Source organism: Carassius auratus, chromosome 13, assembly GCF_003368295.1.
Source record: "Carassius auratus strain Wakin chromosome 13, ASM336829v1, whole genome shotgun sequence".
Classification (NCBI taxonomy): domain Eukaryota; kingdom Metazoa; phylum Chordata; class Actinopteri; order Cypriniformes; family Cyprinidae; genus Carassius; species Carassius auratus.
In genome coordinates this window covers 18,595,686-18,620,951 of record NC_039255.1, presented here as the reverse complement: position 1 = coordinate 18,620,951, position 25,266 = coordinate 18,595,686, and the positions used below count along the sequence as shown (strand labels likewise).

At 37.8% G+C, this 25,266-nt stretch overlaps 1 protein-coding gene across 23 annotated transcripts in view; it reads left to right on the top strand.

Annotated features, from left to right (window-relative positions):
• The window catches only part of LOC113112952 (calcium-activated potassium channel subunit alpha-1), a 248,262-nt gene that overhangs the window by 207,531 nt on the left and 15,465 nt on the right, over positions 1–25,266 (top strand). For 8 of the 23 annotated variants that reach the window (XM_026278911.1, XM_026278912.1, XM_026278910.1 and 5 more), the window contains 7 exons: positions 1,534–1,542; positions 4,048–4,221; positions 13,789–13,882; positions 19,178–19,301; positions 20,755–20,979; positions 21,409–21,601; positions 24,779–24,892. In XM_026278911.1, the coding sequence (XP_026134696.1) occupies positions 1,534–1,542; positions 4,048–4,221; positions 13,789–13,882; positions 19,178–19,301; positions 20,755–20,979; positions 21,409–21,601; positions 24,779–24,892 (933 nt within the window). Of the gene's footprint in view, positions 1–1,533; positions 1,543–4,047; positions 4,222–8,886; positions 8,920–13,788; positions 13,883–19,177; positions 19,302–20,754; positions 20,980–21,408; positions 21,602–24,778; positions 24,893–25,266 lie in introns of all 23 variants that reach the window. The other 15 variants (XM_026278918.1, XM_026278928.1, XM_026278926.1 and 12 more) reach the window with 4 other exon arrangements.

The window sequence follows — 25,266 nt, the reverse complement described above, 5'->3', positions numbered from 1 at the left end:
GTAGAGCCCCTAAGGTGTTTTTTTTCACTTTGAGAAAAACCATATAAAAGAATAAGGAGAAAGAAATGGACTGTAGAAAAGGAGGGATAAAGATGACAAGGTGAAAGAGTGAGACTCTTGAGGAAAGCCAGTCAGCAGCATGCTAATGGTGGAGAGAGATACAGATGTAGAGAGGGAATGACATGATTAGCAGGGTTGAAGAGAGAGGCTGTCAGCTCATGGTAGCTTCAGCAGGAGAGAGGCAGAGGTAATGACACCAGTCAGGTGGAAAAACAAAAGGCAAGAGTAGCTTGGCCCACCCTCGCCAGACATACAGTACTCGAAAACACACTCCTGGCTCAGGATCATTTTACCAATCATATCCACCCTGTTTACCCAGAACGCCCAGCGCAAGTGCCGGTCGGACGCGCCACTGTCATGTCCCGCTGCCTCTGCCCGGTGAAAACACTTTCTGACAGGAAGTCACTGAAGTAGAAGAGAGATTAATAGCTCAGAGTGTAGTCAACTGTCAGAGCACATCCTGCAGACGTTTATATCATTTGATAGAAATGTATTTCCTTAAACACCCGCTTAATTATATGTACATGTGGCAACATTTAAATGTTTGTTTTCATTTGATAATTTTGGCTTAGTAGAATGAAGCAATATTTATGTTAAGTAGAGCATGCATTAACATTAATGTTGAAATGATGCATTGTTATTACATGACCTATATAAGCATTTGTCCAAACCAGTTAGTCACAAGATGAATAATTCAGATTCATTCCCAGTGACCTTTCACTGTGCACACTTTAACAGCTGCCTTTAACTGCAACCCCTTGTTTATTTATTATTTTATGTTTATGTTTACATCTACATCATTTGAAAATTATACATGTTGTTTCAGATGATGCACTTTTGACAACAGGTAGAATATATTTATTTATGTATTTTGAGGGCACTCATGCTCACCAAGTCTGCATTTGTTTAAGAAAAAAGACCGTAACAATATATATATTGTGAAATATTACAACAATTTAAAATAACTTGAACGTCTTATGTTTGACTTTATTTAAAAATGTAATTTGTTCCTGTAATGGCAATGCTGATTTTTTTGGATGAATGAGGGATTACAGTGTTTTTTCAGCATCATTACTTCAGTCTTCAGTGTCACATGATCCTGCAGAAGTCATTTTAATATGCTGATTTGTTGCTCAAGAAACATTTCTTATTATGATCAATGTTGAGAACAGTTGTGCTGCTTAATTTTTCAAGACCCCAAACTTTTACACAGTGGCTAAAATATTTGTATTTCTTTTTTCTCTTTTGTTTTCACCCCAATTAATAGTTTTTGATTATATGCACCATCCCTAAACCAAATATCAGCTAAGAGGCCAGTAGCCTTACAATAAAGGAGATGAGGTTTCCATTGCTGTGATGGAAGTTTGTGTTCTTTTATTTCACCCTCTTTATGGTCATTGACATACTTCTTGATGTATTTTCTTCCTTGCTGCCTTGGAATATCGCCTCTTTATTTAAACCTCTCACTGGTAGTGACATATTGTGAGTAAAAATGGGTTTCCTGTGGCCAGAGTACAGTCTGACTGTCTGACTGTCTCACTCTTATAATAGTTCTATATATATATATATATCTCCTCTCTATATATATGTTGCATGTATCAGTCTAGCTGCTGCATCCTTCCAACACCTCATCTCTCTCTCCACTGTCCTCAGCCCAAAACAATACAGCAGAATTTACTGGCCTGAAAATGACCCAGTCCTGACCCTCCTACAAACCAGTCTTTAACAGGAGAGAACAATGAGGCTGTGACCAGTAACACTATTCCTCCCAAAGATTTACTTACAGCACCATTCTGAAATCGGAGATTCATTTCAAAGGTTCTTTGACCCTCCCGAAACTCAATGAAACCTGAAATGAATGTCACGACAATCTGAAAAGTCCAACACACCGATTGATTTTGCTACTATTAGTCATGGACTTCACGAGTGCCAAGAGGGGAGGTTAAGTCCACTTGAATCCATCACCTCGCTGTCAGAGGCAATTTTGCATGCTGCTGTATTTTCAGTCTTGTGGAAGTTCTTCAAATTCTTAGGCTTAACGAGCATCGTCTCCAAAACACAATCAAAACAATCTGGTCTCCCTCTTGCCTACAGCCTCCCCTTTGTCTCCACCATTTGGCCCCTGCCCAGACTCTATACACAATACAACAAGCATCAGCAGTATTGAAATCTTCCTTTTTTACTTGCTGCCCTCACTGTGCATCTCTCAACATTAGGTGCATGGTGGTGTTGACCTTTGCTGTACACAACTTGGACACTAGATGCCACTGTAGTTCTACAAATTAGATGGGAACCAAATGGGAACACTGAGGTCCTTATAAACCTATTTAGCAAGAATGCTATCAGCCAATGTGCAATGTAGGGTCTTTTTACTTGTCACCTAGGTTTCTTTATGTAGGTCTCCCCAAGGAGCCCCTGGGCGTTGTTTGCTTTATACTGGTTTACAGATGGAGGTGTGTTTGTTTTAAGTATTTTAAGAATTTAAAGCATTTTTCTTATAAGCATAAGGTCAAAATAGGCTATTATGTGCATACGTAAAGCTTTTAAATATGTTCCTGTCCATTAGTATTTTAACATAAGATGCAGCCTGCTTTAATTTAAGGGAAGTTTTAGGGTGAGGACAGATGTAAGGGGTGCTGATAGCATTCTTGCTAAATCAGGTTGACCTGTTTAAGAGGCTTCAGTAATTAGGCTCTCTGTGTAGTCTTGTTCAGTCACTCACATCATCATGTTGTCTTGTGTCTTTTTCGCCCTCCCTGTCTCACTGACTAACATAACAACATACTATGTGCTCCGATGAATGTTAACCCTCAAACTCTGAAGTAACAGATTTCAGCATGAAATTAAGTAGAAGTCCCGCTGCTGCACGTTTTTGCATTGCCTCAATCAGTTTCAGCCCTGTAAACAGTTGACCAGGCTGCCGTTTCAAGAGATACGACTGCGGTCACCTCCCACTGCATGCCTGTTCTTCCTGCATGATTCTACACGAATAACAATCCCAGAGGTTATGGCTCTAAAGGCCAAGCCATTTACCGTATTATCTTTCCAGCATACAACTGAAATCAGCCTCTTAATTCGGGCTCATAACCTCAGATGGAAGTCAAAAGCAGGCTTTTCGCTGTGGATTGTTTGCTCTTTTGAGGGTGCCAGACTTGATTATGGTCCGTTAGCAAGGTGGCACCAGGAGAATGCATACCAAGGACTGTTTTTAGTCCAATTCACAGCAATTAAATGCTGCTATAGTCTCTCACCACAGCCCCTTTGAGAACCAAAGAAAAATATAAAAAAAAATGCATACATAATACCCCACGCACTGTATGTTTGAATCAAATGAGCAATGCATGTGAAAGTATCTTCTAATCAGAGGACAAAGAAATAGCATATTGGCATGTTTCCTACACAAATCTCCTAACCAATCCCTGATTGAGCAGAGTTTGACAAACAGAATAGAGTGCCTACGTTAGAGCCCGTTGTGAAGTTGTTAACCTGCTACTGCATGATGGGATACAGGTACGTGATCCTCTCTTTTCGATGCAGAGGATGTTATCCAAAGAGGTTTTGCTGCTGAACACATTCACCCATTCCTCTCTGCCTGAATGTCCCTTGCCCCAACCCCTGATCATAATGTCATATCTGACCTTTTGACCTTTTATGACATGATCAGCCTTAGGGCACGGCTTGACCCCAATGAGACGACTGCTTCCTGCCTAAACAAGCCCTCTATCAGATGTTTTCAAAGTCCAATTAGGTATGAATCTTCAAATTCGGATCGAACTCCACTTCTGCAGTGTGAACAGAATCAGAAGCACATTGCAAGCAGGAGCGCAGGAGTCCATCTGCGGGTCAAGTCTGTCAGTGCTTGCTGCTAAGGCATTGCACTTTCTGTTCCTGTTTTTGAAAAAGTTACCTTCCCTGGTTGAAAAATTCTTTTGATCCTTGCCATTAACCTGCTGCTTTCCTCTCCTCTCATCCAACACATGACTGTAGCCAAGATGTCCGTCTACAAGCGAATGAAACTGGCATGTTGTTTTGATTGCGGGCGCTCTGAGCACGACTGCTCGTGCATGTCAGGCAGTGTACATAGTAACATGGACAGTCTTCAGAGGGCCTTCCCACTTTCTTCTGTCTCTGTTCATGATTGCTCAACCAGTTTACGTGCCTGTAAGTTCGATCGCCAAACCACATGCCGTTCGATGTCCGTGACCTGTGAGTGTGTGTGTACTTAAGTGCGTGTGTGTCTGTGCCGTGTTTCATGTGCTGTGTCTTTCGTTCCTCCATTATTTCTGTATATGTGGCTTATTGGTTGGTACACTAGTACATATTCTTTTTTGATTGGTGAATTGGTGTTAGTTGAAGTGACGTGGCTTCTCTGTGTTAGTGCTGCAGTAGGTGCAATAGGACTGTGTTAGCGCATGCTGTGTCAGTGGAGCACTTGTGCGGTGCTGGTGACCTTTCTGCAGTCACTGTTTTGGTGTTTACACTTTTAAGTGGCGGGTGTACATGTATCTGTTGAATAACTGTATTATGTGCTTTTAATCAAAACATCTATGGGCTAATTGTTTACTAATGATGTTTTGACAGTGTTTTCATGTTCCTGTGATTTCTGAAGACCTTCTTCAGATTAAAGAAGATGCAATCAAATGGCTAACTGTTTTTTCCCCCCAGGTTCAAACACTGGATACCCACAATCCTTTGGTCTTGGAATTTTGAATGTGCTCAGTTATTATGGGCCATCTTGCAGAATTTAAAATGTTAGAAACTTTATCTCACTGATCAAGATCCCTTTTGACTATATTTTTTCACTGAGAAAAATTGCAGAACGAAGAAAAAAAGAAGTCGTCAAACAATATATGTCCATTATTGACTGAAATCACATTTAATTTGGATGCCAAATGCTAGATTGTGATTGAAAGGGATCTTAAGTGAGATTCTTCTGTTCATAGAGTGTAAGAATATACTGGCAATCTCTTTTCTGCTATTCTTGGACAATCATGTTTTACAACCGCAAGCCATTAATGCCTCCACCATTTCCACTGGCTGAAATAAAACCTCTTCCTTCTGTAAAGTCCACATTTAGGCGCAATTGAAAAAACACGTCAAACTCTCCCCCTTTCCACAGGATCTGATCCTCCTCGATGATTTTCTCTTAGCCAGCAATCAGGGGAGAAAAAGTCAATGCTGCTTTATTTAATGCCTTGTATACCACAGTGGGACTGTCAGGCTCAATGGGAAAGTTAAAAAGAGATCTCCTGACAGGAACTCAATTGAGATGGCGGTGACTCAGGCTATTGGATGAGGTCAGATGACTGAAGCAGTTAGTTGTGTAAAGGACAGCGCTGAACAGGGGTCTTCTCATTAAGCCGTAACAGATGTGAAATGCTAAAGCGTCTGTCAATTAGGAATGGCAGCGGTGCGACCTGCTATAAAAGCAAGGGTCAGTTCTGGCGATCGCATTTCCTCTACAACTGCCTTCCGACTGTTCACCACATCAGCTTAGATTAGCGTCAAACCCTATGATGAGGTTGACTATGTGTCTTGTGTTTTGGTTCTGTGATGACATCCCTGGATATCAGTTACTGGTCATTACATAGTCACTGATCTCTTCACGTAGCGTCATCCTTCGTTGGTTTTTGCTGCTGTCGTTTCTTCTGAATTAAAATCAGTTTGCTTAGACTGACAGCTAATGCCAGCTGCGGCTTTGTTTTGAATCTCTCCCATTGGTTTCGTCTCAGATCTAGCATTACATCTCTTTGAGGAGTTCCTCCATCTGACTTTGATTTTGCTCAGTCAATAATGATTTTCTGATTAAATTCTCAGAGCACATCATCCCGTTATTGACCTTGTTCTGAATATTTGCTATTTGGCATTGTTTTTGTGTGTATCAGGTCAGTAAAATTAAAACCATAAAATAAATTTTAACTGAATGTTTATCTCCGCTTGTTGGCAAGGCAACATTTCTCATTTTAATTTAGTTTTAACGTAAAGTACTGAAATAACTAAAAAACTAAAACTGAAATACTTTTAATCATTAAAAATGAAAATGTCAAACAACAAAAAATTTGTAAAACATGAACTAAAATTCAAAAGGAAAACGAAAATGTCAAAAGATTCTAAATATGAATAAAAAATATAGTAGTATATCAGTAATCCTAACATAACACTGGGGTGTGTATATATTTATGTAATATGCATATTTTTTTCTATGTAGTTTCTTCTTGTTTCACACTGCAAGTAATTTATTATCTTTATTTAAAAAGCCACTGTGACTTCCTCAGTGGCTACAACTTCTATTTGTATGTCTATTTTCTTTAGCAGTTTTCCCTAAAATTATGATTTTGTTCTTTTGAACATGTGGGCCAGGATTGCTATCTTATTTATCTTATTTTTGAGCTATTTTTTGACTTTTCACATCAATTCAATTTGCAACTTTCACATCTAAACTGAAGATTTATTGGCACTCTCCACTAAATTGCCGATTATGTGTTCCCACACAGCAAATGGGTCAGAAAGCATAAATATCATCACATCCCTGTGCTAGGCATGATATGTTGGTCCTAAACCTGCACAATATAGTAGCCCAGTTATTGCTGAAATAAATACTACTCCCCTGGATGCAGTAATTTTGCTGAATGCATGAAACTCGTGGCAGTAAATGCACTCTGTCTTACAGAAGTAATGTTCCCTGATGGCACTTTCTCAAACAGCCCTCGTGCACTTTTTGTTCTGATTCTGTGCATGCATCACTCAGGACGGTAATGCTCCTGTCTGCCAAAGCCAGGCAAAGAATTATTAGTATGAAAATGAGATGCGTGAGAAGTCGATACTATGTCTTTCTTGCACTCTTTTGGCTGCAGTCAAAGCCCAGAGAGTCACTGAGCAAGGGAGCACTCATTATAGCTTTGGTGCACTGCACACTATTAAGAAGAGTTTGTTATCTCTGCAAGTGCAGGCTTTAGGGAGCAAATATCCTGAACGAGTGAGTTAGCTGTCTCTGCTCTAAGTTACAATGACAATAACAGTCCCTCCGCTCCACCTGCCGAGACTTATCCCCTCATTACACGAGCTTTAAAGACTCTCAAGGTGCTCGGCATCACAAAGGGTATTAATTCCTGTTTTGAACTTATGAGCCTTCACAAGGAAGCTTCCAGAGGGCAATCTTAGACATGTCTGTTTTGTAAACAACAGTCGCCTGGCACACTGAGAGGGGTTGCGGCTTTTTAAAAAAAATGTCCCCTTCTCTTTTTCCTGTCCTCCTGCCTGCTTTGGTTGGTTCTAGAGTTTGCCGAGGATGTGACGAGCGTGGCGGGCGGGGCGAGTGGATCTTGTCCGCTCCTTGCAGGGTGGAATTCGGCACCGTCAGCTCTTATGCAGCCTGACATGAAAATTATGTTTGCATTTTCATTTCCCCAGCTCAGCTGGTGTGTCATGAAACTCAACCTGACAGTTCCTTACCACCAGGCTGGAGCAGGGCCGGTCATCCCCTCCACCGTGTAGGACAGATGCTAGCCAGAGAGTCGGCCGACTCTTCCTGCGCCCGCAGATCGCAAGCGACATATGCCAGGACCGGCACGGGGCCCCTGCTTGAGCGCTTGTGTCACCGCCCCGCCCTGGGCCTGCACCGTGACCTTTATGGCATCAGATACAGTACTCATAACTAAAGATGAGTCTTTGCAACGATGGGGGCAGCAGTACAGAACAGTCTACATGCATCCAAAACATCCTGCATTATGATTATCTTCAACAAACCCGCATACATACAGTTTCATATGCAACATATGACTTAAAGTCAACATGAAGTTAAAATTGACACTATTTACCTGCTTAATATGCATTCCTGGTCTTATTTTAAATGATTCGGTACTCATTATTCCTAAGACAGAAATAGTTTTTTCTCTAAAATGACTTTTCATTTTTCCAAATTTTCCAAGTTTATGTCTTTTATGTAATTTAGGCAGCACAGGCTATTGGATAATATTAAACAGTACATAAATAGCTAGTTCTTAAAACCCAATCAGCTACCAATAGATCAACTACATTTTTTGAATAATGTTGTTTTTAAATATTAAAATATATAATTTTAAATGAAAAAATATTAGTTATTTAAAAATATTGTAATGTTAAATATTAATTAGTAGCTATTGTTATCACTAGTTTTGTTCTCATTAATGACTAATGTTATTTGCTTTGTCACAAGTTTGTACTAGCATATAATAATCTTGAATCTCCCAGCATGCCATGCCAACAGTTTGGCGTTCATCTGCAGTTGACATGATAGTAATTACAGATCAAAAATGATCAGCCGGCAGTGGTTAATTTTTACAGAAGCAATTATGTGATGGGAAACATCTGTAATTTGTCGTTTAACTATTTGCTTAAGCCTCAAGATTTCTAACATCTGTTTGATGAGTTTTCACTGGTTTTCATCAAATTGAGTGTCAAGGATAAGATTTTGACTTATCAAAGCGTTCTTTTCTCCAACCAAACTCCAAATATCATAATGATCCTTGTGTGGTTGGTCGTATTTGGGCAGTATACTCGTCATAGGTCTTTGGATCTGTGCTGTGGAAACACTGAACAGGCAGCTTGATTTTCATCGCTTCATTTAAATCCAGTCCCTCCACCAATCATCTCTTTTGTTTTTTTTGTTTCTTTAATCATCTCCTACTTATATAATTATCTCCATCAACTTCTTTGCTTTAACTGCTGTTAACTTGACTTTTCGTCCTCTCTGCTCTTGTGTGAGTGTGATATACTGCTATCTGTCTCACCCTCATTCTCTCTCTCTTCCTCTCTGTATCCTTTCATTGGTCTCTGCGTTCCCCTCAGCCAAATACAAGTTTAACGGATATGTCAGATCACGTAAGTGTACTTTTCTGTTTTCCTCATTCCCTCATTCATTCATGCAATCTGCCTGCTTTGGCTCTTTGCTTTTGATTTTACCCCACTATAGCATTACAGCACAAAAGCTGCCATCCTCAGCTCTCTGTAGATTACTAGGGATTGATGGGAAGGGGGGTCGTGATGACAGTTTCTCAGTACTGGGTTCTGGTCAAATGCATCAGAGCTCAACTTTAAAACGTGTGCATGAGAAAGGTCAGGTGCTGAATAGAGGGTTCCAGATGAAATACAGATGTGGCATAAAGAGCTCTGTGTCCTTGTGAGGGATGATTGAGGAGCTCGAAATGCTGTGAGGTATTGCACATGTTTCTGTATTGTGAAACCACCAACAGCAGATGGCGCTGCAACTCCAGGGGAAACGGGATCTCAGCGGCAGTCTGGGGTCCGGTTCACAGCTGAATGTGTTTTAGGAACATGAGTCCCCAACTTATGCTGAGAGAGCTTTAGCTTTATTGCTATTACATTTCATTTTTATATGTATGTTGATGTATTTGCATAGTTGATAGGCTGAAGTGACAATGTATTTTAAACCATTTAAAATGTTTTTATATATATATATATATATATATATATATATATATATATATATATATATATATATATATATATTTATGAACCTGGAGGACAATTTTTTTTACTGCAAAATAATTAACAAAATATATAATATAAAGTCTTATGCTAATATTATTAATAAGTAGGATAATTTAGGGTGATTTAATTTTTTCAAAAGTGTACGCATGCCGAATTGACTTATGTAGAGTAGCCATAAAATTAGATAAAGTTTTAAAATGCATTTTCTCACAGATGTATTTTCTATAATTTAACAATGGCCTTGATAAGAATACACAATTGTGGCTCGTCACAGGATTTGCATTTCATAAAGGGACAGTTGCCGTCTGGATTACTGTAAATCCACAGTGAAAGTGCCACAGTGCATGTTCTCCGTATAATGCTACTCGTGTTTGACAGGGGCCAGATGAATCCAGGAGTTATCTGTGGCGGCCTTTAAATCAATGCGGCAGCTGACGGCAGAAATAACCATCTATTTATTGCTCTGAGCAAGGTTTGGGGAGCGGGCGGAAACTGCTTTTGCACTTACACCAGATATTGGTTAACCTCTTGCCTTTTATGTAGATAGCATTAGGCTGGGGTCTTATGGCTGGGATGGCAGGCAGTGAGCTTGATAACTCCACGTGTGAAACAGTCCAGGTCCCTTATACACACACCACACACTCCCATCCGTCAGACTGCAGATTGTTGTCATTTTGGTCCTTTCTGAAGCTTAATCTAAGACATTTTCGTGTGGTGTGTGAAGTACAGATTTTTAAGTACATTGTTTCAACACTGTTGTGCCGTATATTGAGGCAGAATGTAAAGAGATTGCCGTGTTCCCTTGTGTGAGCACATCCCTACCTGCATTGTGACCTGATTCATTGTGACGGTGATCAGGAATAGTATGTTCGTGCTTTGTTCTGTCTTGTCGCAGAGCAGGCGGGGAAGAAAGTGCTTCTAATTAATTAATGTTTATTAGCAATGGAAAAGCTAATGTCATATTGAACATTTCACCTAAAGCGCTTGCCAAGTGGTTAAGTAGTGTTTAATAAAACTGGGGGGTCATCGTTAATTATTCAAATATGCTGCGGATGCCTTTCTGGCGCACAGATTTGTGGATCTGTCTGTAAATGGTAATCAAAGGGGGAAATAAATGGCGCAACAATGAAAATCATGTCAACTTGTATTTTCATACTTAAATATTTATGTGATTCTCATGCAGTTCAGGGATAAATTATGAACGCTTCAATGTTTTAATCATAATATATTTAGTTTAGAAGCACTAATGGCATGTGCTTTTAGGTGGCTTCTATATAGCATTTTAAATCTTATGTAAAACACATTTTATTTATTTTTATTTTTTTAACAAGGGATTTAATTTACATTTAGAGCCTCTTAAAATATTTGATAATTTTACCTTCTTAGAACACGTTAAGTTCAGGTTGTAAAATGTCATGTGGTGTGACTGCCCAAAAGTTTCATATTCATGTGAAAATAATGTGAAGGATATGTATACTCACATTCAAGGTGTAAAGAAAATGTTAATACATTTAACTTTTAACTTAATGCAGTTAATGCAATTTTTAGATTCCTTTAATTTAAACTTTTCTTAAAAATAATATAAAAGATTTTCAAAACCATATGAAACCTCCATGAATACAAAGAACATTTTCTAATAATTTGCATAGGAGAGTTTTAAACTAGATTTTAAATAATTTTCCTTTTCTTTATCTTATGTCACTGACCCAATTCACAGTCATCTCTCATTGTTTGTGTTTTCCACTGTTTGACAGTAAAGGAGGAAGTTAGAGCACCTTTTCAAAAGCACTCGATCAAACTGGCCAGCAGTATGGCTGTTCCCAACACTCTTCCCAGTGTGCTGCCGGTTGTGGAGTGCTCCACGACTGCCGTACCTCTTGTTAATAACCGTAAAGGAAGTCTTCTCCCTCCGGCGCCACCCTCACAGTCACGACTCAGCCTGGCTGGTCTGAACCGGGTCCGCAGCCTGCCCGGAAAGTACCGCTACCGCCCCTGCACCTTGTCCTCTACACTCAGTCCCACACACTGTAGGTGGTGCCTTAGGATGCATTAGTCAGTGCTGCCGCAGACAACCCTCCTGCATGGTCCCTGCAGTCACTGCTGCATGCATGTAGAGCAGCTAGTGGCTAATGTACACCCTGGCCCAACACTAAATGTGTGTGTAATGTGTGTAACTGAAACTGCCATCGTAAGGAGTATAGAAGTTCCAGTATAGCTAGCTTACACATACAGTGGGGTTCCAAGGCCACTAATTAAAAGGCTTTTGTGTTGTTGTTTTATTTTTTTCATTATATCGTTTGAATTTTTTTTCATTATATATCTTAAATATTTGTGTGTGTGTGTGTTTATATATATGAATATGTATTACATAATTACATGATTTAATTTCATTAAATACCTTTTTTATTTCTAAATATTAATTTTAGTGTTTTCAGTTTATTTCCAGGTTTAAATTAGATTTTCAATGGGACTCAGACTATTAGAATTAATCCAACTTCTGTAATATCTGTTGTGCATTAAAGCAGGCATCAGCCCGTAGAAAGATGTCTAGCTTAATCGTTCTGATCAGAGACCCAAAAATAGAAGGGCTTTAGCTGCCTGTGGTATGGAACAGCAATCACACTTTGGTGGGCTGATCCTATTTTGATTGAGGTTGTAAAAGTGCCATAATGTAATTTGGAACAAACAGAGACTTGCTGAAATGGCCGTGTTGCAGGTGGAGTTATTTCATTGTTAAGCCTCTTACTGAAGGGCACCACTGTAGCTCGTAAATCTCCGCCACCTAATTTGGAAGAGCAAGGGCAGGAGAGAGCGGTCCGGCCCAGCCAGGCCACTCGCTTAACAACCATAACACGGAACAAAGGGCCACTGCATCGCCATCTTATCAGTAGTGATATTTTTAAAGTTGATTACTGTCTCACATTGCTCCTTCCACAGTGCAATTGCAAATGTCAAGCAGTGGCATTTGGTAAAGACACAGAGGGCATCTTTTTGTTTAATTTGTATTTTAAAAAAAGATTTATTAGAACAATTAGATGACAAAGGGAAATCAGAGACCTACAAGTTTGCAGTATTTTGCTGTGTTGATGAATTTCTAACAGAGCCAAAGCTTGCGGTGTTTTAGAGTTTGGGTTTCTGTCTCTAATACAAATCGGACCTTGTTGTGTTCTGTATCTGTTATGATACTTAAATACAAAAAAAAAAGAAAAAAAAGATGTATAATATGATATTATGCATAATATGAAAATAAAACGTATTGAACTCTTTCTCCTCAACTTAAAGGAACCGTTCTCCTGATCCATACAGTGACACTTTGAAGTGAGCATAATTGTTAAACCACCATAAATAAAATGCTAAATTTAAGTTGTTTAGTTTTTTTTTTCTATCGCTCACAAATTTCGTTGGTGCTCATGTTCACTTGCAATATGGCACCTTTAGATGCGAAGGACAGATTTTGATGCCATTGTCATATGAAGAAGTTGAAAATGTTCTCCTGTTGTGTTCCTGAAATTGGTCAAACAGGTTTGGCATGACATGAGAATGACTAAATGATGACAACCTTTTTAGGGTGAACTAATTTTTTAAGCAAAGCTGTAGTTTTTGAATATTTCTCCTTGCACTATCCACAGCATCTTAGATGCAGCTCAACCTTCAGGCCCTTAACACTCGCACATGATGTGTTTATAAAGCAGAGAGGATGTGACATTCACAGGCCCCTCGGTAACATCCTCCTGGAGAGGCGTTTCAGAAAGAGAAGGCTCAGTTCAGCGCTGAGAGTGCTTGTGGTACGGGGGACAGACTCACGGCTCTCTGAATGATGAGGATGCATTCTGCCATGTAGTCATCCATTTAAAAACACACTCCAAATTAATCTTCTTTTCTTTTTTCTTCCCCTCTGTCATTGTTCAAGCTCATGCCCTCCTAACAATGACAGAGAGGGAAAAGAGAGTTTGATATGGACTGAAATAAATCCACACCCACATCGCTCACTCCAACTCATGGAAAACAGGGTGTAAAACTTAATGGTTGTCCTTCAGGTCTGTACTTGCCTTCTTTAAGTGTACTTTTGTCCACACTAACACTGTTCTCTTTCTATTTTTGGAGGTCTTCACAGATTTGAGTGTTTTTTTTTGCGATGATTGCTTGAGTGTTGGCTTTTGTGTTCTTTAATATGTCATCTCCAGCACACTTTACCATCCCAGCTGTCCACAGTCTGACACTCTTTGCATGTGTTTGCAGTCGAAGATGAGCATCCGTCAACACTGTCGCCCAAAAAGAAGCAACGCAACGGAGGCATGCGAAATTCACCCAACTGCTCACCCAAAATGACGAGGTAAGACATTGATTTCAAGACGTTCCCTCCAGCCTTCAAAAGGAAAGATGGGATGGATGGTGCTGGGATGGTGGGAGTAGGAGGAATGGAGAAGGAGAAAGAAAGTGTGGAGGGAGTGGGGGCAGGTCTTTCAGGCCGAAGCGTTTGAGCTGTCAGCCTGTCAGCGGTTAATGATAGAGCTGAAATATTTCTGTCATGAAAGCAGCTATGAAAAGCTGTTTGAAAAATACTCTTGCTTTAAAGTCTCAGCTGTCATCTCCTCCCAGTCCCGTCCACATGTAGTTCTTAAACAGCGGTGGCACTAATGACGGTGCCAACCAATCAGAGACGCCAGCATGGTTACTTAGCCTCAGGGCTCTTCATCTATTGTGGGAACCCCTGTGAGGCGTGTTTTTCGTACTTAAGGCCATATGTGAAATGTATCATTGCAATCAAAAATGAATTCAAATATTACCTTCCTTTTATCCTGTCCGCTGGAATTAGAATGCTGCTAATTGATTTTGACTGATAAAAGGACTCGCCCATGTGACCAGGAGACGTTTATGCAGAGGTTGTAAAAAATGCAGAGACCATGCCCTCCGTTGCACATCATCAAGTGAAAAAGTGTTGCTGAAGGTTTAAAGCAAAGGACAACTTTCTGCAGAGTCATAGCCAACATGCTTGATTTTTGTGTTTCGATAAAGTTTTTTGTAATTTAGTGCCAAGTCAGCCACATTCTTATTATATAATGCCATTTTATGATGCAAGCTTATTATTATTGCAATTATAGTAATATTTAACTCTTTTCTTCAATGTATTTTTTTATTTCATTTTTATATATAGTATTAGTTTTAAAATGTAACATTTAATTAAAATGTTTTATATGAAACAGCAGTTTTTTTTCGTTGTGATATTTAATTACATTTTTTATATATTGTATATTAAATTAAATAGGGGATTTTTAGTTTTGTTTTACTTTTCATTTTTATATTTAAGTAATATTGTTTTGTTTTATTGAAAAAATAATATTTATATTATTTTATATTATTTCATTTTATTCATATAATTTGTGTGCCACCCACAAGGCATTTTGCTTCAGTTTATAATAAGTACCCCAGACAGAGGTCTCCAACACGAATCTCCCCCCAAAAGGAGCAATTACATTGAATTTTACACACTGTAAACTGTCAGCCCTGCAGAGGATCTCGCCCTTTAGTCTGCTTTCCAAGTGAAAATGATCAATGTTCAATTGTTTCTTTTTGCTCTCGGTTTAAACAATAAACTGCGAGTGCAATGAAAGAAATAGCTTTCAGCGATTGCTCAGAAGGATCTTTGAATTTTATTCCTTAACTTGCAGCACAAAACTGTTTTCTGAGCAGATTTGAAGGTCCCCGTTTGCCATGTAATGTATGCATCGACTCTTTGATCTACAAGTGATAATAATTCTTGGGAGTTATTTACCCTGTTTTGAAACGCTTCAAAGCGGTGTCAAAGTATTCTGTGCTTTAGGGTGCCTGTGTGTTCAGCTGGCTCTTGGGTACTGGATGACAGCTCCTCTGTTCTAGGTGTAAGCTTTTTCAAGCCAAAACCCTGCAGCGAAACATCAAAATTACCAAAGACAGACCCGTGGACTCACTCAACCTGTGCCCCTCCTTGTCAATATATTACAACATACATTAAATACCTCTCCTTTACTAGGTGTGTTTTATGCACAGTGAAAAGCGATTGTTTGAGGGAGCCTTAGGGATACTTTATTCAACAAGCAGGAAAGGGAAAAACAGACTGCGTATACCATATCAAGTATGGTTTTTACAGGCTTCTGCGCCTCCAGGCTGTCGTAAATAAATAATGATCAACAGATTGGCTGTGGGTTTTTGAAAAGCATGCCTTTGTCAGTTTGCATGATAGGGAAAATTTTCAAAGCGAGGAGCTGCTTTCATAGGCTGCTGGAGAGGGATTCGGGGAGCCAGTGACTGCCGAGTGATGCGCTGCAATAGATGAGCGCTGTTTGAGAAGCAGCTCAACTTCTGTTCTCTCTTGCTCTCTTTTTCCCCACATGCACGTCTAGGATGCTCCTCTGGACATACCAATTAAATCTGGAACTTTCTGTCTCGCTTTGGTACCTGGTCGTTTCCTATAAAGTACTCCAAGCCTTTTATTTTCAGATGAAATGTCTATTTAAAGTGATTTTGGCTTGGTAGTTTGCAAAGATGAAATCAAGTGGAACATTCAAAACTTTTTTATTTCTTTCTTTTTTCATTTCTTAATTCTTGTTTTTGAAACAAGTAATCAAGGCTACATTTATTTCATTATTTGGCAAAAATCTATTTTAAATAAAATTGTTCGTTTCTATTCATCAAATAATCCTAAAAATTTATCATGATTTCCACAAAAGTGTTAAGCAGCAAAAACGATTTTCAACATTGAAAATGATAACCATTATTAATAAAATTTGCTATTACTGATGAAAATTCAGCTTTTCATCACAGGAATAAATTACATTTTAAAATATATATTAAATAATAAATAAAAAAAACATAATTCCAAAAAGTTTTATCAGTTGTGATAATATTTAAAAAAGCTTTTTTATAATATCTGAAATATAATGCAGTAACAATATCACACTTAAACACTTCAAATGAGACACAACACATTTAATTGTAGGAAGTCACAATGTATTTGTCGGGTTTCCTAGAAGCAGTGAGTAATGTCCGATGTTTTATTCTGGAGTGGTGTGGACTGGTGGATTGTGCTTGTGACGGGCAGGTGACTCTGACAGCGGGTGAGAGATAGTTATCTTAGCAGAGGTGCACTGCACCAGTATGTGAGTGAGTGGTGAAACACACGCCACATGATGAAAGTTTAGTCGGGGTGTAAAAGCACTAAATATTAATTAGCACCTGCACACAGCCTGATATCATCTCATGCAAGCATGCTAATTGACACATTTCTGATGTGATATTTAAACAATCAAAAACAGTCGAAACAGCCCATCAGAGAACTGTGTCACTGAATTAACCTGCTTATGAAGGTGAGAGAGAAAAACAGGAAAACCGTAATTATAAGGTTTGTAATATGACCAGAATTTCTACCACACATCCATTGTTGAATTTTGTATATGCAGTAGTTGAATAAAGATAACTAAAGATGTCAGAGCAGTTATGTTAAGTGTAAATTAAATTAGTTATGCAAATATGGAAGCTGAAGCAGAGGTCCCATCATTCATTATTAGAGTGATTAACAAGGGGCTAATGCAATTTACAAATCTCATTTAGTGCTGTTATTTACAGCTTGTTACAGAAGAAGGCATAACAGGCTCGGTCAGTTAAATTACATCGCATGCATAAGATAAAATAATACACTCTGACGTTATTGAATAAATAGCTATTCATTGCATTGATAAATCCTGTATTTTATTAAACAAATGTACTTGTCTTCTATACATAAGCTTCAGATCTTTGTATGAGATGTTATACAGTAAATCCACCCTCCCTGAGTTGTTTCATGCATTAATCATGTAACAATATATACACTATATAACAAAATCATCTCCTGTCATTATCAGGATTGGTTTAAAAAAAAAAAGAGGATCTCATGTTTTTTGTTTGTTGAAATTCATTGTAAATGGTTGTTAATCTGTGGATAATATTATCAACAATAGCTGGGTCGAGCAGATTCTGAGAGCGCATGTTCCCCTGCAGCCATGTCTCAGAAATGGGGCTTTGTTGTCTGCCCCGAGGCCATTTCCTCAAAGCCAGCCCTTTTGGCCTGTCTCTGGCTCGGTAACATGCTGCACGGTGGGTTTTAGTTGACAGTTCTCTGCATTTACAAGAGTTCTGTGGTTTCTCTCAAAAACTGCTAGCAGAAAAATTGGATTATTAATTCAAGTGTCACTGGGGAGACAAATTATAACATAACTTTATTGAAATGCACACATAGAATATAGAAATGACCCAAGAACTGGTTCAGCAGCCAAAAAAATAAAAAAAATATCATGTTTTTTGTTACTTTTATCAGTATTGATTTCAGTGTATGAAATTCATGGACAGCACTTGTTGTTTTTATATTTTATTTTATCTTTCCTTCCGTGGTGGTCCTTCCACCTCTTGCAAATAAAACAGTGCCTTTTAAGAAATCACCCTCATTTGTGCTTTAACGTTTAGCAGCTTCTACAGGGATCGCAAACTGGTTTGATGACAGTCGTTAGGAAATATGATGGCCAAACAATTAGACAGATCAAAATCATTGCAATATTAATGAATGTATATTGTCAACTAAATAGTTTCAAATATATTGTGTGTGTACATATATATATCAAACATCCCAATCGGTTGTTTTAATAATTCACAATTATTGGACAATTCTAAGGCAATATATTTAATCTGCCTAGAATTGCGCAAAACAAATGACCAACATTTTTTTTTTTTTTTTTTTATGCACACACATAAATTTTATATATATGTTGTATGAAGCATATTAAATTGTGCACTCATGCCTGTGTTAAATACTACCAATAAGTGTATTTGAGGCAGAGAATGCAACAAAAACAAGCTCAAAATTACATTCTAAAAATTTTTTGTGTTGCTATTCATACCCAACATCCCCAGAACATTTAGTTTGTGAATTCAGTTTTTCAGTTCTATAGTTCTGCTACAGAGCTGTTTAGAAAGCTTTCAAGGGGGTATGAATGCATTCTGTACCTGAGTGCTGACACTTCTTTCACGGTCAACATGCCCTGCGGATCAGCTTCTGCAGGACGTGCTGATATAGGTTAGCCTGTTTAGACGTGACACGCTGCTGAAACATTAATGGCCTTCAGTTTGGGGGAGCAAAATGTGATTGGGCAAATTCCTAAAATATTTAAAGTGCTGCTCTGTTAAAGCTTTTACCGTTGGACGCATCACGTCAGGAGTGATGCGGAGTAAAAGCCGGTAATTGGCGTTCCATTCTGGTGCCACTCAGTCACTGAAGTGCTCCAGCTCCATCTCTTCCACTCCAGTGCTGTCACCGGCGCGGACGCTTTGATGACTCAGCCCGGAGAGAGCTGCCGTTATGATGGAGTCCAATGCACAAATTCATTCTGACAATGATAAGCCATGTCAGCACAGGCCTGTTTACTGCTTATTTATTGTCAGCAGACGTCTGGTGAGATGTGCTGAAAGTTTGTCCTTTGACAAATGTCACAATTAAGCCCAGAAGATAGATTCCCACTGTCACATTTTTTATTTTATTTTTTTACTAACCTGCATTTGCAAATAAGGGCAAGTGTACATGTTTTCTTCTTACACGCTTTCTTCTCCTTGTGCTCGGTTTCAGACATGACCCTCTACTCATTCCGGGAAATGAGCAGATTGAGAACATGGATACAAGTGTGAAAAGATACGACTCTACTGGAATGTTTCACTGGTGTCCATCCAACGATATTGAGAAGGCCATTCTGGTAGGTACCGGACCTTTTAAACTGCAGTGTTAATCCCAATTTTAATGTCTAAAATTAAAGGTTAGGTACTATCTTTAAAGAATGTCCAAGCACCACTTTGTTACAAGAATTTTGTAGCAAATTTAAAATTTAGCAAATTAACTATTTTTAAGTGCAATCCTTAATACTGCAAGTGGCATAATGGCATATTTTTATTGACATCCTATAATATTCATGCACTATTCTTACAGCACTATGATCACGCTTAATAAATCAGAGCAACAACTAAAAAACACATACACCACACTAATAAAGTTTTGGGGGGGGGGGTGTATTCTCACTATTGTTCTAAAAGATATATAAAACATTTTTTTGATATACCATTTTACTTTATGCAATGTACGTGTAAAATGTCCATAAACTGGTTATTTATACACTGTATTAATTGGCATTAATACAATGTTGTTGGGATAAAATGTAGCATGTTGTGCTGTTGGGATAGCATGTTGAAAAAAGTGTAGTAAGGGGAGTAATAATTGGCCGGATTTTCATAATAATAACTAATATTTAATACAAATATTGATATGTAATTTATTTTCCTATTAATTTGTGTCGTCTTCCAAAATGCCTAATAATGAAAAAATATGAAACAGGAAGGCATATATATATATATATATATGTATGTATGTATATATATATGTATGTATGTATGTATGTATGTATGTATATATATATATATATATATATATATATATATATATATATATATATATATATATATATATATATATATATATATATATATAAATTTTTTAATGTTTGAGATTGTAAAACTCATTTTGCTATTATCTTTTGTGCACAGTGAACTTACAAATCTATTCTTATTATTAGAATAGGTATGCAATTTTGAGCAAGTGCATTGTATTTTTCCCCTATAATGAAAGTAATGAAAAACCTCCCAAACCTTTTTGTTCATGTTGTGAATTACTTGCCTAGTGCACAGTGAACCAAAGTGTAAGAATATAATGATTATTATTTGATAATAATATGATAATTATTTGGGGGGGTAAGTATATATTTGCTTTTACTAAATGTATAGAATCTTGAGTAAAAGTCCTAAACAGATGTTGTTTTGTGTTTTTTTACTCATGATAATGTGCTTGAACATACAAAAATGCTGTTGCCATTTTCTACAATGACATTGTTTGCTCTCTTCAATTATTATTGCTTTTTCTCACAATTCCATATGGTGCTATTATACTTTATTGCTATTATGTGATTAAATTTCAATCAGTTAAATACAGCATGTCTGCCCTTTTTCCTTTTATACAATATATACACTACTCCTTCAGCTTAAGTTGTTTTTTTATGGATGGCAGTAGATGAGCTCTTATTCCATTCTTGCTGATGAAGAATTCCATTCTTGCTGATGAGATTGTAACCGTCTTATTTGTTTCTGGATTTTTCATGACAGACACGAAGCGAGGCCTCCATGACGGTTTTAAGTGGACATGTAGTAGTGTGTATATTTGGAGATGTCACATCAGCTTTAGTGGGGCTTCGAAACCTGGTGATGCCTTTGAGAGCAAGCAACTTCCATTACCACGAGCTAAAGCCCATCGTGTTTGTGGGCTCATTAGATTATCTGAAAAGAGAGTGGGAAACCCTTCACAACTTCCCCAAAGTCTCCATCTTACCTGTGAGTACACGCATTGAAAATGAGCATCGAGGTTTTACCTTGGAGAAAAAAAAGATATCTAGTGTAAATGTTATGTATTTGTGTGACTCAAGGAGTAAGACATTACCAGTTTTTTGCATTGAAAAGTGTCGCCACAATTTGATTTCAAGTGTTGATGTTTTGGCAGCAGATGTGAATCTCAGGATTTGCTTCCTGCTTTAGTGCTAAGCATTGACTTGACTGTGTATGAAAAACGCAACCGAAAAGCTGCCGTCAGCAAAGGCTAGCCTTCTAGATTAGACTACATCCTTTCTTCCCTCGGCACATAGTTAGATCAGCTGAATGTCACTGCCCTTAGAAAAGTAAATACTTGTTAACTAATTTCCCTGAGCTCCTGCACCGTCTTTAATTTGTTTTTCCCTTTCTTTCCTTTCTCTCTCTCCGCTGAAGGGTACACCATTAAGTCGAGCTGATTTAAGGGCCGTCAACATCAACCTCTGTGACATGTGCGTTATCCTGTCAGCCAATCAGAGCAATATCGACGATGCTTCACTGCAGGACAAGGAATGCATCTTGGCGACTCTTAACATCAAATCTATGCAGTTTGATGACAGCATTGGGATCTTGCAGGCTAATTCCCAAGGTAAGGAGTGGCCAAGAATACTTCAGGGCATGGAGAATACTCCTCAAGAGCTTTAGACTGTGAAAACAGTCATCTACTGTGCGCTTTCAAAGACAACAAGGTCCATTTCTTCTGTCCAAATTGGTTTAATAGAACAAGGGAAGACATCAGTTACTAAAGAATAAAAGCAGAATGTTTGTGCATTAAGAAACACAATAAATCAGTCATTTAGACACTTTATGCAAACATTAAGAAACAAAATTTGTGCAATGTATGTGCAATATTAGAATACGCATGCAATTCTGAGCAGACCTATTGTATATTTACTCTGTAACCACAGCTCTGAACTAACACTTTTGTGCATATTGTGTATTTGCCTCCAATTGCTGGACCGCGGCAGATTTATTTGCCGACAAATTGACTCGAACAGATTGTTTATGCATTCGGATAAACATGTAATCCTCTTGTGCCCATCAGGATTCATCATCATTAAACAGACTGTACAAATCAGCAGCTTCACTTTCTCAGCTGCTCTTCATTACGTAAATTACATACACCACACAAGCTGGCCTACAACAATTAACGTTTAAACCATTATTGAGCATCCACTTTTGCATAAAAAGATGGATTTAAAGCTTCAAAATGACAGCTGTCAGATGAAATGTGTCCAATATTATCCCAAAGGCTGAACAGTGTGTAGTGTTGAGGAAGAGCACATCCCTCTGTGGAGAATGATCATATCTTTTAATCATACTGTTGATGAATATGTCTTTATCAAGCCCTGAAGGATTCTTTTAGCAGTATGCTGATTTGGGGGAATTCTGTTGGTTTAAACATAAAGTGTAAAGTGTATCAAGTGGAGTTGAGAGTACTGAAAGCACAATCAGTTTAGCTGCATTCTTGAATAAAATTGCAGGAGTGGCAGGGGATGTGTAGAAATTTGTGACTGATGGGCGTTTGTAGTTCTGTGGAAATCTGTGCACAGATTCCATGCGGGTCTGGTAATTACTACGCTCTTAATGAATTAAACACAACATCTGGCATGATCAACAGCAGAGCAATGGTGTGTAATAAAGATTTATTTCATTAACACTGAGCATATTAGAACATATTTTATCTCACAAAGACCAGTTTTCTTGTTTTTCAGATTATTCCCAAGTAAACTTGTGCAGCAATAGAGATAACATGATGCACATTTTTCTTTCAGATTGGAGTTCCAACTGGGTAGACATATAGTTATTTATTATGATTCTTATTAATGTTACATAATTATACATCATGATTTAGTTGTCTTTAAGGCAGAAGAATCAGAAGAATTACAAACGGATCATATTGAAATCTCTGAGATACAGATGTAACAAATTACATCATATCATAATCTTGATGAATATTCTTGCCTTTAGCACCTCACCGTTTCATTGAGGCTTGTTAAACTTGTGTAGAAAGTGTTATTGAATAAATCAGGAGAAAGTACTACACAGGGCATTACTGGCAGTGCTTTAGGGTTTTTATGAATAAAGTACACAAAGTCCAAGATACATAATGCATTACCATTGAAAACTACAACACAGTGAAGAATTTAGAGCATAACTTAAAGGTTTGTGTGCATGTTTGTTTGGAGGCACATAACTTTATGGAGTGTGATCGATGTGCAACAATAAAAGTTGCACGAGACCAAGTGAAATGTGGTTAGTCTTGAGATAATGGTGTGTGTGTGTGTGTGTGTGTGTGTGTGTGTGTGTGTATAATATATAAAAACATTTTTCCTTTTTTAAATTGAATGTCAGTGTTGACTAAAAGTCCAGGAATTTTAGTCCGGTTTTAGTCAATGAAAACTTTATCACAATTTAGTCATGCTGCATAATAGTTCAAAATCATAATCCATTTTTTTTTTTTTTATCAAAATTATAATTGTTATTACTGATCAAGATTATGATTGTCCTGATTTATTATGTTATCAGAAATATAAACACACTTTCTACATTATGATAATTGGTAAATCTCAAAAGCTGAAACTGTGACATTTCTAATATTTCAATCATTTCAAAATATATTCCTGTCTTTTTTAAACAACAAACAAGGTATGAATTGTGTAACCATTTATTTATTCATAATTTATTTATTCAGTAACCAGTTAAGTTTTTATTTTTTTAAGTCTATTTTAGTCCTTTTTTTGTCAACAGTGTTGTATGTTGATACAATCACAAACTATGTTTAATTATGTCACTGACATCTTGTTTTCATCTTTTAGCCATAAGAAAATAACAGATTGTGTAAATGAAATTAACACTTGTTTCAGTGGATATCTAATATTCTAAGCCAAAATTCTAAATAAATACTAAAATTAAATATGCAATCATTCAATTGTTGAGATGCTTAATAGTGCAAAATACAAATGGAATTATAAAACAGTAGAATCAACAGTACTCTTGCTCTTGTTTTTAGAGCTGAAGCAAAAATGCTTTTCAATATGCCGGATGGTCGATACTGACTGTCACTGCATATCTGATGTCTTCACAATACACAAAACAGGAGATGGGATTATTCTCTGCACATTTAAAGCAATGTCTTAAAACAGTCTCTCTTTGTTGTCTATTCTTTTTAGTCTATTGTTCTTCTACATTGAAAAGGACAACCTCTGTTCAGAATCCTGCAGCCCTTTGAAAACTTTGTGACCTGAATCTTTTCCCTGCATTATGTTTGTCACTGTAAAAACTACACGCTTGCATTTTTCTTCAGTCGATGGATGTCAAAACAGGGCCAATGCATTATGCATATAGCATTACTGATTTAAAGTGTTTACTTGTCAGCTTGAGGAAATGCAAAAGTGTCAAGTCATGTGATTTCATACTCTTGTCACTCCTGCTTGTATTTCATGGCATTTCACATAAAAGGTTTTCAGGATCCACTTCACCAGTTTTATGGTAACAAAATGAACAGCATATAAAATTTATACCTGCTAGTTGATGGAAGGCAGCGACTGCTTAATATGCCTGAGCTGACCCTTAAAAGCAGAGGATTCACTGTTTTAGACTAGCATGTGGTATCCTGCCACCACAAACGCATTATACCAAGAAAATCTTCTTTGTATTGGCTGACTGTTATGCTACTGGTTTGGTCACCATTGCAAACCTTGAATCTGTTTTGGCACTATAAGCAAAGTAAAATGTGACGGTCGTTTTCCCTTTTCTCTTCCAGGTTTCACACCTCCGGGGATGGATAGGTCTTCTCCAGATAACAGTCCAGTGCACGGCTTAGTGCGGCAGACATCCATCACCACGGGATCAAACATCCCGATCATAACTGAACTTGGTGAGACGCGACTGCAGTCATACTGCTAACATGTCAAAGTCAAGTGTGATTAGAATCTAAACTCCTGTTTCAAGCCACACTGGTGTGTTCCTTATGAAGTGTGTGTCTGTGATGTGTTTAATGGTGCACCTGAATATTTCACTGACTTGGTCAATGTCGCATCCTCATCAGATGTGCCTTTAATGCACTGGAAGAGACCTAGACTTATAGGGAGAGGAAAATAGCATGTTGTAGCAAAATGGATCCATTTATAAATAACAATGAGGGTGGCACTATTCCCATGGTGGGGGGACTCATGAAAGTTTTAGATCTCAGAGGGCACTATAAAGCACCAGAGACCGGTCGCTCCAACTCTCCACTGACCCAATTACAGC